This window comes from Galeopterus variegatus, unplaced genomic scaffold (genome assembly GCF_000696425.1).
Source record: "Galeopterus variegatus unplaced genomic scaffold, G_variegatus-3.0.2 Scaffold8744, whole genome shotgun sequence".
NCBI classification, from domain to species: domain Eukaryota; kingdom Metazoa; phylum Chordata; class Mammalia; order Dermoptera; family Cynocephalidae; genus Galeopterus; species Galeopterus variegatus.
Window position 1 is genome coordinate 1 of NW_007734855.1, and position 12,911 is coordinate 12,911.

Sequence of the window (12,911 nt, forward strand, 5' to 3'; positions counted from 1 at the left end):
GACATTTGGTGCCTCTGCCTTCTAGGGAGTCGGGTGTTCCATAGGCTTGGGGGGATTTAACCTCCCTTGCCTGGCATGGGCACCTGCAATGTGATTTTGCTAATCAACCCACAAGAAAAGAGTGTGCATTTAAAGGTGGAGTGGAAGAGTCCAGCCATCAAGATTGAGACTCTGCTCCTCTTCGTACGCAACTCCCCTGGTCAAGTTCAGGGCCGTTGTGGCTGTTTATTTCATCAATTTACCCATTCTCTCCCGCCTCCAGATTGGAATGGGTATGAGATTATAGCGTCTGTGTGTTTACCTGCAGGAAGGCTGGAGAGATGGGGAATGTAGCACAGATCTTACCACATCCTGGTAGACTTCGTGCTTTTTGCCAAGATACCATCTCTCATGCATTGGTGTCCTGAGTGATCAAGCTAAAGATCAGCCCATGAAAGACCTCAGTTACATTTCATGATACACGGTGCCAGGCTCACCCTCTGTCTGTTCTTCTCATGCCAAGCAAGTGTTTAGGAACCATTTGGCACATGGGTAGTGAGGAAGCTGGTTTGTATCAGCCTTCAAGAGCCCCTTGGGATTCAGTTGGGGTTTGGGGGATGGGGCGTGCTCCCCTCTAGCCATTGATGTGGCTGTCACTCTGAACTTCTAAGAGAGTCTCAGGAAATATCCCTGTTCCCTGACTAATGTATCCATTCACAGAGCCTTGTTCTTTGTGGACGGTAGTGCGCTGTGCCTCCTCACAACGTAGGACCCGAGGGGAAGGGAATGTTGGGCACCCCTGAGAAAAGTTGTTGGCCCCTGTAAGAAGGTGGGGTGATTCTTGCCCAAGGGTTGATTAGTTTGGGTCTTGTCAAGCTTATCTGAAGCAGAGATGGGTGCTTATAAGAGACTGAAGACCTCTGGGGTTGGGCTTTTTTGTATGGTTGACCGATTGACAGTCACTAGGGAGATCAGGAGCTTATGGGGTTGTCACTTTTGCCCATAAAAGAGATGTTGAGGGCTGGCCGGTTTTCTCATTTGGTTAGACTGTGGTATTATAACACCAAGGTCAAGAGTTTGGATCCCCAAACCAACCAGCTGCCAAAAAAAAAAAAATGATATCAAAACAGTGTAAGTTTTCTCAAGGATTTTATCCTATTGTAGAATTACAGGTATGTCCACTGATAAGCAGAGACTACATGGTACATTCTTCAGTCATTTTCAAGTAAAAAGGCTGACTGAAAAGTAAATGCCTGAAGGTAACCTTTCCTGTTGATGAGAAACCCAAGATACTCAGATGTAAATGAACCCGTAGGGACCCTTGGCTGGCCAACCAACAGTTATGGTAGGGAGGGAGAGGAGTGAGTTCTGACCTCAAGAGTGACAGCAGTGATAGATTGTTCTAGAACAGGATCCAGCAAACTTTTTCTGCAGAGGACCAGATAGTAAATATTTTAGACTATATGGGCCAATAGGCAAAATCAAGGCTATTATATAATTATTTATATAGGTATAGACAAAACAAATTTCCCTATTTTTTGACAAGATTCAAAGTATAATGAGTACATTTTTTCACAGTACAGGTCTACTAATGTAAAGAATGGAATTCTTTTTTGAGGGGGATAATATTTCATTTAGTTGGGATTCAAAGGTAGTATTTTCTCTCATCAAATGGATTGAAAATGTTCATCAGTAAAAACATTCTTAGCTCATGGGCCATATGAAAACAGAATCAATCTACAAGTATACAGCTGATAATAATATCAGATAACATTTACTGAATAATGACCAGGCTAAGTGCTCTGCTTGTATTATCTCACTGGATCCTTCTATAACCCTGTGATCTAAGTTGTTAGTGTTTTTTCATTTTATAGGAAGGACAGCAAAGAGAATGAGAGGATGGCACTTGCCCAAGGTTGTCATCCTATGAGTGGCAGTGGGATTTACTCCCAGGTCTGTCTGAATTCAGGGTATAGGCTTGTAACCGCTGAGCTCAGGCACCCATGTGAGAAGGAGTCAGGAACTGACACTGACAATGACCAAGGCCTTGATGAGATGCTGAGCCTTTGTAACCACCCCCATTTTTATTTCTTTGCCTTTTCATTTTTGTTTCCTCCATTTGTCTGTCTCTCTGATTGCAACCATCACCCCATAAGCAAAAAGGGCTGGTGGTTTCTGTTTAGGAATATGAGAGGGGTAGAGAGAGGAGTGGGAGGGAAGGAAATGGGCACCTCCTCCTTTGTAGTAAGCTAGGGTAGAGGAAGAATCCCAGGGAATCAAGAAGGTGGTGTCAGTTTTAATCAAGAAATCAGACCCAACCCAAAAGGGTATAGATTGGCCATGACCTTTGAACACAGCAATTCAGGAGGCCCTTTTGGTTCTTTTATCTGATTTTTTTTTTAAATCCTTCTACCTGCTTCTATTTTATCTGCTTCCTGTAACCAACCCCATTCCTTGCTTAGAATTGTGCTGGTCAAAAGCCCCTTCCACCTGGTTTCTGGGGGTCCACACTATCCATGCCAGGCCACTGAGGCCCCCAGACTACAATTTGGAACAACCCGCAGGCTTGTCTGATCTAACGCACTACCTTACCTGGCCTGGGCATTGGCCACCAGTCCCTAATAGGTCCCCTGTGCTTAATTGGCTGCATGTCAGCTGTGGGCACACCCAGCACCTGCTGGTTCACGTATTTAACAAACTAGCCAGCAACAGTGATTGGTACATTTCAGCACCTCCCAAATCACAGGATAATTTTCCCCCCAGACCGTTGGTGGGAAGTGACATGATTCCAGCAGATTCCTGCAACTATTAGGAGCCAGTCCTACCTTGACAAGAGTATTGTCAAGAATATTGTCCTTAGAAACCCGTAATTTCCATAGTTATACAGTGACCTCAAGTGTTAGGTGAAGTAGATACAGTGCTTTAAGGGGCTCTATCTGGGAAAGCCTTTTCCTCCCACAAATAATTTTTTCCTCTGGCCTATTCTGTTTAAAATTCTACAGCCATAGGTATATTCCTTTGGTGAGGGGGAAAAACACAAGCTCGCACTTTTTCCTCTTTTGTTGCACAACAACAACACAGAAGACCTGTGACCAAATGTGTGGGGATTTCTCCCCACCAGCAAGCAAGCAGTTCTGCAGCAGGCACCGGCTGGGTGTCTTCCAATTCAATTCCAATGCTGTCTACTGGAGATAGTGTCAGATCACACAGGTTGACAGCTCATTCCCCCAAGACTGTCCCCACTGTAGACACCAGTTTCAAGTCCCAGCCTCTGTAATTTCTTGCTGACCGGCTTCAAGTTGGGATTCCCACAACCCCCTCTTTGGGTTTGATTAGTTTGTTACAGCAGCTCACAGAACTCGGGGAAATAAATACATTTACCAGTTTCTTATAAAGGATATTACAAAGGATACAGATAAGGAGATGCATGGGGCAAGGTATATGGGAGGGATTCGGAGCTTCCATGCCCTCCCCAGGCACCACCCTCCAGAAAACTCCACATGTTCAGCTATCTGGAAGCTCCCTGAACCCTGTGTTCTTGGGTTTTTATGGAAGCTTCATTATGTAGGCATGACCGAAGCATGGACAATCAGGTAGAAATGTGATTAACAAAAAGGGTGTGATCTAACAGTAGCAGACTGGGGGCGGGGAACCCACAAGGCCTGTCTGTTCAGATTCTTCTTGGCCTCTGTGCAGCATTCCTTCCTCCAGGGTATGGGGCAGGGTCTCTCCTGAAGTGGGGGTCTCATGACCTACAGTCAGCTAAGGTAGGTCAGAGAATTTCTTTATGGCCAGCTCCAAGACAGAAAGGCCAGGAAAATTCGAGTCCTGCCTTGGGGAGCCAGGAACTGTGGACAAAACCCAATATATACATATCATAATATCACATCGGGCTAAGCATTGCCCTTCCTGAAGCCTTGTTTTTAAAAGAGGAAGTCTCTGGAGAGGTAGCACACTAACTTACTGTAGCTATGATCAGCTGTTAGTTATATTCTTTAAAAAAATTTTAAATCGGGGCCGGCCCGTGGCTCACTCGGGAGAGTGCGGTGCTGATAACACCAAGGCCATGGGTCCGGGTCCCTACATAGGGATGGCCGGTTGGCTCACTTGGGAGAGTGTGGTGCTGACATCACCAAATCAAGGGTTAAGATCCCCTTAAAAAAAAAAAGTTAAAAGCAGCTCCAAGACAGAAAGGCCAGGAAAATTCGAGTCCTGCCTTGGGGAGCCAGGAGCTGTGGACAAAACCCAATATATACATATCATAATATCACATCGGGCTAAGCATTGCCCTTCCTGAAGCCTTGTTTTTAAAAGAGGAAGTCTCTGGAGAGGTAGCACACTAACTTACTGTAGCTATGATCAGCTGTTAGTTATATTCTTTAAAAAAATTTTAAATCGGGGCCGGCCCGTGGCTCACTCGGGAGAGTGCGGTGCTGATAACACCAAGGCCATGGGTTCGGATCCCATATAGGGATGGCCGGTTTGCTCACTGGCTGAGCGTGGTGCTGACAACACCAAGTCAAGGGTTAAGATCCCCTTACCGGTCATCTTTTAAAAAAAATTTTTTTTAAATCAACAAATAATAATTGTACATGTTTATGGGAGAGATATATTCTTTTCATCAAAGGGGATGTGCCTCTTAGGTGCACTGGGTACCAGCAGTGAGGAGGGTATTTCAGGGACAAGAAAGAAGGTCAGAAATGAGAGCAGAGCCAAGATGAGGCCTCGCAGTTTATCAAGTACTTCCAATGTGCCAGGCGCAGCTCCAAGTGCTCCCCAGGACTAACTCATTTAATTGTCACCACAGCACCATGATGTGGGTACTATCATCACCCCATTTTACAGATGAGGAAATGGGGGCTAAGAGAGGGTGATTTGTCCCAAGTCACACAGCTAATTAGTGAAGTCCACAGTTAGGACTGACACCTTGGTTTCTTGGTTTTCAATGTGATATTGTGCTGGGGGTCCCCAAGACCACCCCCAGGTTTGATCATTCTCGAGGAGGACTCACAGGATTCAGTATATAGTATGACCCACTACAGTGAAAGGTTGCAAAGCAAAATCAGCAAAGGGAAAAGGTACATGGGATGAAGTCCAAGGGAAACCAGGCACAAGCTTCCAACAGTCCTATCCTAATGGAGTCACACAGGACATGCTGAAATCTTCCAGTGACAAGTTGTGACAACACATGTCAAATACCTACCAGGGAAACTCATCAGACTCAGCGCCTGAGGTTTTTTATTGGGGGCTGGTCTTGCAGATGCCCTCTGCTTAGCGCATACCACAATACAGACTCCCAGAAGGAAAGACAGGTATTCAGTGAAAACCACATTGGCTGTACAGACAGTTTAGCACAGAGAGCCACTCTTGCCAGTTCTGGGATTTGTGGAAACCCTGCTAAAATCCAAGTTCCCAGTCTCTAGCCAAGGGCCAACCTCACAAGCATGTGTTAATTCTTTTCTGCACAGATAGCTTTCTACTCCACAGTGTTTTGAAAAAGCAGTCTACACTTTCCCTCTTCTGTGAGGATTCATCCCCCTGGTAAATCTTATATAATCGCCCAGGGTTAAATAAGAGAATGTAGCAGGGCACTTAGCACAGCATTTGTCACATGTTAAGTATTCAATAGATGTCATCCTCCTTATTGGCTGCTTCTTGATCATTTCTGTGTCTATTAGAGCTGTCAGGAGCTCAAATGAACTCTTAAGTAATTAATTCTGTTCCCATTTTCCCTGTCATTCCCAGGTGGCCCCTATCAGATTGAGGTCAACATCTCTGCCCCTGGCACGCTCCCCAATGGTACCCTGTACACAGCCAAGGGCTCCCAGGTGGACTTTAGATGTAGCAGCAGCTCCTGGCCCCCACCCATGGTTGAGTGGTGGTTCCGGGCCTCAGATTCCAGCCCCGAGCCCTTTGGAAACAACCTGACGGTCAGCTGCTTCACGCTGTTACTGATGTCGCAGAACCTCCAAGGGAACTACACCTGTTTGGCCATGAACATGCTCAGCGGGAGGCATCGAAAGGTGACCACCGAGCTCCTGGTCTACTGTGCGTAAGAAGTGCTCCCCTGCCCCACTTCTTCACCTTAACCCTTTATGAACTGTGTTTGTGCCTCTTCCTTCTGTCTGTAATGGCATGCCTGCTGCATGGGTCCTGACATGTTTCTGTGGCTCCTTTGATACACATGTACACACTCAGGGGCCCCTTCTAGATGCTTGTTGCTAACCAGGGGCATGGGAGAGTTCCTATAAGCCAGAGATAAACTAATGCTGAGCCTCATGCATTCTTTTTTTTTTTTAATTGAGGTGAAAGTACATATCATTAACCATTTTAAAAGGTACAATTCAGTGGCATTAAGTACATCCACAGTGTTGTGCAATCATCACCTCTATCTGGTTCCAAAATATTTTTATTACTCCAAATGGAAACCGCATACCCATCCCCTCTCCTCCCCACCCTGACAATCACCAGTCTGCTTTTGGTCTCTATAGATTTCCCTGTTCTGGACAATTCATGAGAATGGATCACAGAATCTTTTGTGTCTGGCTTCTTTCACTTAGCATAATGTCTTTGACTTTCAGCCATGTTGCAGCAAGTATCAGCACTTCATTCCTTTTAATGGTTGCATAATAGTCCATAGCATGGACGTACCACTCTTTATCCATTTATCCTTCCTCATTCGCCCATTCTTTTCCTGAACCCAGTGAGGCTGTCAGCAGCACCTGGGCCCTCTAGCACTGCTATGAACCAGCTGTCCATGAATCTTTATTCTGAGGGTGGGGGAACGCCAATTGAACACTCCTGTACACAAATATCTTGGATGAAAACCACTGTAGAAATGCAGAGAGTACTCAAAATCCGTGCTCATGAAAGGGAGCATCAGAACAACAAGTTAGTGGGCAGAATAAGGACACATTACTTCATTTGTGTGTTATTCTGAGCCTTTATAAGTCCCTATGTTCTCTGTCATAAATGACATTTATTGTATATAAAGTCCTATATTCTTGTTGTAGGAAATAGAGATGAATATAAAGAAGAAAGTAATCACTTATACTCCAACCATTATCTTTGTATATTTCCAGTAATTTTCTTTTGTAGATTTTACATATCCACCCATCCATATAAGATCCAAATGTATCTCTATTTATATGTATTACATAATATATAAAAATATATGATAATACATATACACATAATACATGAAAATATATATATGTAAGCTATTAATGCATGTGGAGTATAATAGATTTACAGGTTTATAATCTGTTAAATTTGTGTGTGTGTGTGTTTAGTACTATATGTGTATGGTTTTTTTGGAACAAAATACAAGGAGGTATTTTTTGCGGGGTGGGGGGAATTTGTCTCCTCCATCTGTAACTTCCAGTCCTCCACATGCCCCCAGCCAGAGGCAACCTCTGTTAGAGTTTAGGGAGCAGCACTGTCCTGTAGAACTTTCTGTGATGATGGAAATGTTCTGTTCTGTGTTCTAACACAACAGCTACATATCACATGTGGTTACCAAGCACTTGAACTGTGGGTAGTGTGATGGAGGAACTGAATTTAACTTTATGTAATTTAATTTACTTAAATTTAAATAGAAACATATGTCTAATGAGAAATGCAAAGACGAATGAAGCCCATGTCCTCAAAGATTTGACACCCAGCAGGGGAAACCTGACTGTTGTAGGCACTAATTTGTGCTAGGAGCTATTTTAAGGTATACTAACTGGGGTTTCTCTGAGACCCTGGTTCTGTGGTCCTTAGAGCTCACCCAATGGCTAGGTTAGAGTGTGTGATTAAGCCCATGTTCTCCTCTGGTGTTTTGCAGCCCCCCCTCCATCAGCCCCTCAGTGCTGGGCTGAGATGTCATCAGGATCGTTGATGTTGCAGCTCACCTGTCGCTGGGATGGGGGATACCCTGACCCTAATTTCCTGTGGACAGAAGAGCCAGGAGGTGTGATCGTGGGAAAGTCAAAGCTGGGCGTGGAAATTCTGAACCAGTCCCAGCTGTCGGATGGCAAGAAGTTCAAGTGTGTTGGGAACCACATCGTGGGGCCAGTGTCGGGAGCTAGCTGCGTGGTACAGATTAGTAAGTCCAGCTTGCCTCGTCCTTGGGTTGGGGTTCACCTGCCTTTCTTTCTTCTGGGAGAATCATTTGGAAGGAGTTCTAGGAAAAAAAATCCCAGGGTGTCCGAGTGAACTGAATTCCTTCCCTTTCTTCCTTTCTTTTGCTTTATATTTCCTTCCTTTCAAACTTTAAAGATGCTTAGCCAAGCTTCTTGATTCTAGTCCAAGATGTTTATCACTTGACAAATACTAATTGAGCACTTGCTGTGTGCCAGGTACAGTTTCTAAGATACCCAAGGTTCATACATTAGTTATATCTTGCTATGTAACAAATTACCCCCAAACTTAATGGCTTAAAATGACATAACCATTTATTATGATGTGTTTTATTTTTTGTTTGTTTTTAACTTTTTTCTTTAGGTTTATTTTTGGTGGCTGGCTGGTAAGGAGATACAAACCCTTGACCTTGGTGTTACAAGGCTGCAGTTCAACCAGCTGAGCTAACCAGCTAGCCTATTATGATTTCTTTGAGTCAGGTATTCAGGCAGGGCACAGTAGAGATTGTCTTGGCTTCACAATGTCTGGGGTCTCAGCTGGAAGACATGAAGTTTGAGGGGCTGAAATCATTGGAAAGATCTACTTCCAAGGTGCTCATTAACGTGCCTGACAAGTTGTTTTCTCTGCATGTGGGACTCTCTACGGGGGTGCTGCCTGAGTGTCCTCCCAACATGGTGCCTGGCTTCCCCCAGAGCAAGTGATCTAAGAGGCACTGAGCTATCCTTTTTATGACCTAGCCTCAGGAGTTACGTAATATCCTTTCTGCCACATTCTATTTATTAGAGGTGAGTCACTTAAGTCCAGCCCACATTCAAGGGGAGTGGGAAGAATTAGGCTCTACTTTTTGAAAGGAGGAGTGTCAGAATTTCTGAACATATTTTTAAAAGTACAACCATTCCTCTTTCACAGAGCAGAAATACTGGGTGGGATGAGGGTGGAAGGAAGACAGAAAGTGCAAAGACAAGTAAGACAGGTTCAGATAGGGGTAATAATTATGAGGAGAATAAAACGGTACATATAAAAAAGAGTCCTTTATAAGAAGAAGGCCACTTTTCAGAGAGTGGCAGGGAGTTCTCCTTGAGGTAGTCACATTTTGAACTGAGACCTGACGGGTGGGAAGGAGCTGGCAGATGAAGATCTGTGGGCTGGGGATTCCTGAGAGGGAATAACAGGCACAGAGGTGCTGATGTGCAAACAAACTGGGACATTTGAGGAACCAAGAGAGAGAAGTCCAATGTGGCCAGGGCGTCATGCGGAAAGTACCGATGTCTGTGGGCTGGGGATTCCTGAGAGGGAATAACAGGCACAGAGGTGCTGATGTGCAAACAAACTGGGGCATTTGAGGAACCAAGAGAGAGAAGTCCAATGTGGCCAGGGCGTCATGCGGAAAGTACCGATGAGACTAAGTGGATGTTGTGGGTTCAGTAGATGTAATCAAGATAAGATAAGGTCATACTGGATTAAGGCGGACCTTAATCCAATGACTGGTGTCTTTGCAAGAAGAAAGAAATTTGGACTCAGACACTCAGGGAGACGGCCACATGAGGCAGAGGTTGGAGCGATGCATCTGCAGCCCAAGATCCCTCAGAGCCCTTGCTTTTGTCCCCTTAGCATCCATGGCCTCCCTTGGGCTTCCTTTGGGCCTCCTTCCATACCGAATCCAGCCAGGTACTGTGAAAGAATACAGAGTCCTTGTCTTTAAAGTACTCCAAACTTGATTGGAGATGTTCCACAAACAGAAAATGGGGAAATGGCAATATCGCAGTACTAATAACAGTTAATACTGAGTGCAAACTGTGTGCACAGTGCCCTACTAAGTGTTGCAGACACAGTGTCTTGTTTAATTCTCACAACCGCCTTATGGGCTGTGTGCTCATATTGTCCCCGTGTATTAGATCCACAGGACTGCTGTGACAAAGTGCCACAAACTGGGTGGCTTAAAACATTTACTCTCTCATGGTGCTGGCGGCTGGAAGTTTGAAAACAAGGCCTCAGCAGGGCCGTGCTTCCTCTGAAGACTCTAGGGCAGGACCCTTCCTTGCCTCTTCCAGTTTCTGGTGGCCCCAGGCATTCCTTGGCTTGTAGCAGCATCACTCCAATCTCTGTTTCTGTCTTCACAGAATGTCTCTGCTTCATGGTCTTCTCTTCTTTGGGGTCTCTCTGTCCTCTCTTCTTATAAGGGCACCAGTCATTGGGTTTAGAGCCCACCCTGAGTCCACGATGATTTCATCTCAAGATCTTTAACTAATTAGATTTGCATAGACCCTATAGTCAAATAAGGTCACATTATGAGGTTCTGGTGGGCATGAATTTTGGGGGCACACTATTCAACCCACCATAATCTGTTTTATGGATGGTGAAGCAGGCAACGGACTTCCCAGACTCACGCAACTGGAGGTGGTACACACGTTCAGACTGGTGTACTATCAGAGACCTCCCAAGTGCGTGAGGGACAGTAGGTTCCAAGGAGTGAATAAATGATGGACTGATGCTGAGAGAGGGTTTTGTGTTAGTTTTATCCTCCACCCTTCCATTGTATTTGCAGGTTTTGCCTAAATCCTCATTTCTGTGGCCCTTGAAAGTTGAATCTAAATAGGTGTTCAGCATTAAGAAATTAGTCTGTAGAAGAGAGCTGAGCAGAAGATTTCCTAATTCCAGAAATATGGAAACAGGAATTTAGAACCTTCCCCACTCTGACATTGTCCACTTATCCCATCTTCCTTCCTGGGTCCTCCAGACCAGCATTTCCGAAACTTTGATGTGCATATATGGTCACCTGGGGAGGTGGTTAAAATGCACAGTCTGACTCTAGGTCTGGGGTGGGGGCGCCGAGACTGCATTTCTAACTGGCTCCCAGGAGGTGTGGATGCTGCAGGTCCAGGGACTGTACTTTGAGTAGCAAGGCCATTAGGGCTGTTTCTGGATCATTTCACTGGAGAGGACTAGTAAGACATTGAAAGGTAATGTTAATGTCTACCTCAGGGAATGCGCAGTAAGGTAGTCCCCAAGCGTGATGAAAAATGATGCTTTGGGGGGGTGCCTGCTGCCGAAATCTCTCCTTAAATGGTTTATAGGTCTCTACACTGAAGAGACCACCTGAACTTAGGATAAGCTGCAGCACTGGCCAGGCCAAATGTGAAAGCCCCGTATGTCGTCTGTCTCTTGCAATTCTCTGAGGGTCCCCACCTCTTCCCTAGCCACTCACCCCATCCTTGCACAGAGCATCACCTTAAGCTGAACCCCCACTGGCTAAATGTGGGGACTCAGCTTTCTGAGGGGTAAATGCTCTGCCTGACAAAGCATATTCTTGTGTACAACCTTTGTTTGGGGGGTCGTGGCAGAGTCACCAGGGGGATTGTTTGTTTTGCTTCTAATAAATTAGGATGAGGGGGCCACTTCTGAAACTTTAGTTTGGGGGCCTCAAAATATAAACATGCTGATGAGACTTGTCACTGCTGCTGGCTTTGTGGCCCCAAAGGAAATTCAGGTTAACTGCAGATAGAGGAAGGTGCGATTTAGCGACATGGAGGGAAGCTGATGTTCGACCCGAGAATGGGAGCTCACATGTGGGTTTTCCAAACAGCCCAGTTTTGGGGGATCCTCTTTTGTTGCTCTGACCTACAGCAAGAGGCTTCTAGGCTATTCCAGCCCCCTATGTTCCTTCCTCCCTTCCTTCTTCCTTCCCCCTTCCCTCCACTCCCTAGATTCTCCTTGGAAACAACTGCCCAGGGAAAGTAGTTTCCCTCTCCAGGCAGGAACCCAGAGTGCCACTGTTTGTCCTTCAGATGCTGAAAGTATGGACCTTATAAATCCCCCAGGATGAATTTGCTACCCTTCCCAGGAGAGTGCATTTTGAGAAAAGGTTTCTTATGCAAAGAAAACAAGTAGATCGCCATCATAGCCCTAACGGCTCACCACGTCCTGCTGAAATCAGACCCCAAGGTCACGGGGATGCCATGTTCTAAGTATTCTAGGACAGACTTGTGGTAGGCAGAATAATGCCCCCCAAAGATGTCCATGTCCTAATCTCCAGAATCTGTTAATATGTGACCTTACATGGCAAAGGGGACTTTGCTAATGGGATTAAGTTAAGGGTTTTGCGATGGGAAGCTTATCCCGGATTATCCAGCTGGGCCCAATATAATCACAAGGGTCCGTATAAAAGGGAGGCAGGAGATCAGAGTCAGTAGGTGATATGAGCACAGAAACAAGAGGTTGGAGTGATGTGAGGAAGGGGCGATGAGCCAAGGAAGGCAGCAGGCTTCTAGAGCTGAGAGAGCAAGGAAACGGATCATCCCCCAGATCCTCCAGAAGGAACCAGCCACCAACATCTTGATTTTAGTCCTGTAAAATCACTTCAGAGTTCTGACATTCAGAACTGTAAGAGAATAAATTTGTTTTCAGCCGCTAAGTTTGTAGCCATTTGTGACATCAGCAATGGGAAGCAACTACTGCTGCCTTGTCCACCTGAATATCCTTGTCAGATTGTGTGCCCATTTTTATATGATCAATTATTACACATAGAAGCCTATAGCGTAGACATAAAGAATGTGGACTACAGAAGACTGACTGCTTGGGTTCCAATATTACATAGAGTAACCAACTTATCCTGGTTTGCCCAGAACTTTCCTGGTTTTACCACTGAAAGCCTCACATCCCAGGAACTCGTTCAGCCCTGGGCAGACTGGGGGACAGTTGGTCGCTCTGAATCCTAGCTGCATCTCTAATTTAGTTGTGTGACTTTGAGCAAGTTACTTAACTTTCTCTGTGCCTCAGTTGCCTCATCTGTAAAATGGGAATAATAGCAG

The 12,911-nt window shown here is 45.3% G+C and overlaps 1 protein-coding gene across 1 annotated transcript in view; it reads left to right on the plus strand.

Annotated features, from left to right (window-relative positions):
- Nucleotides 1-5,724: 5,724 nt before the first annotated feature.
- LOC103608725 (V-set and immunoglobulin domain-containing protein 10-like) overlaps nt 5,725-12,911 on the plus strand; it is a gene marked incomplete at its 5' end in the record, with an annotated part of 14,447 nt that continues 7,260 nt past the window's right edge. Inside the window, 2 exons of the mRNA XM_008593128.1 lie at nt 5,725-6,027; nt 7,808-8,068. Of these exons, the coding sequence (XP_008591350.1) occupies nt 5,725-6,027; nt 7,808-8,068 (564 nt within the window). The remainder of the gene's footprint in view (nt 6,028-7,807; nt 8,069-12,911) is intronic.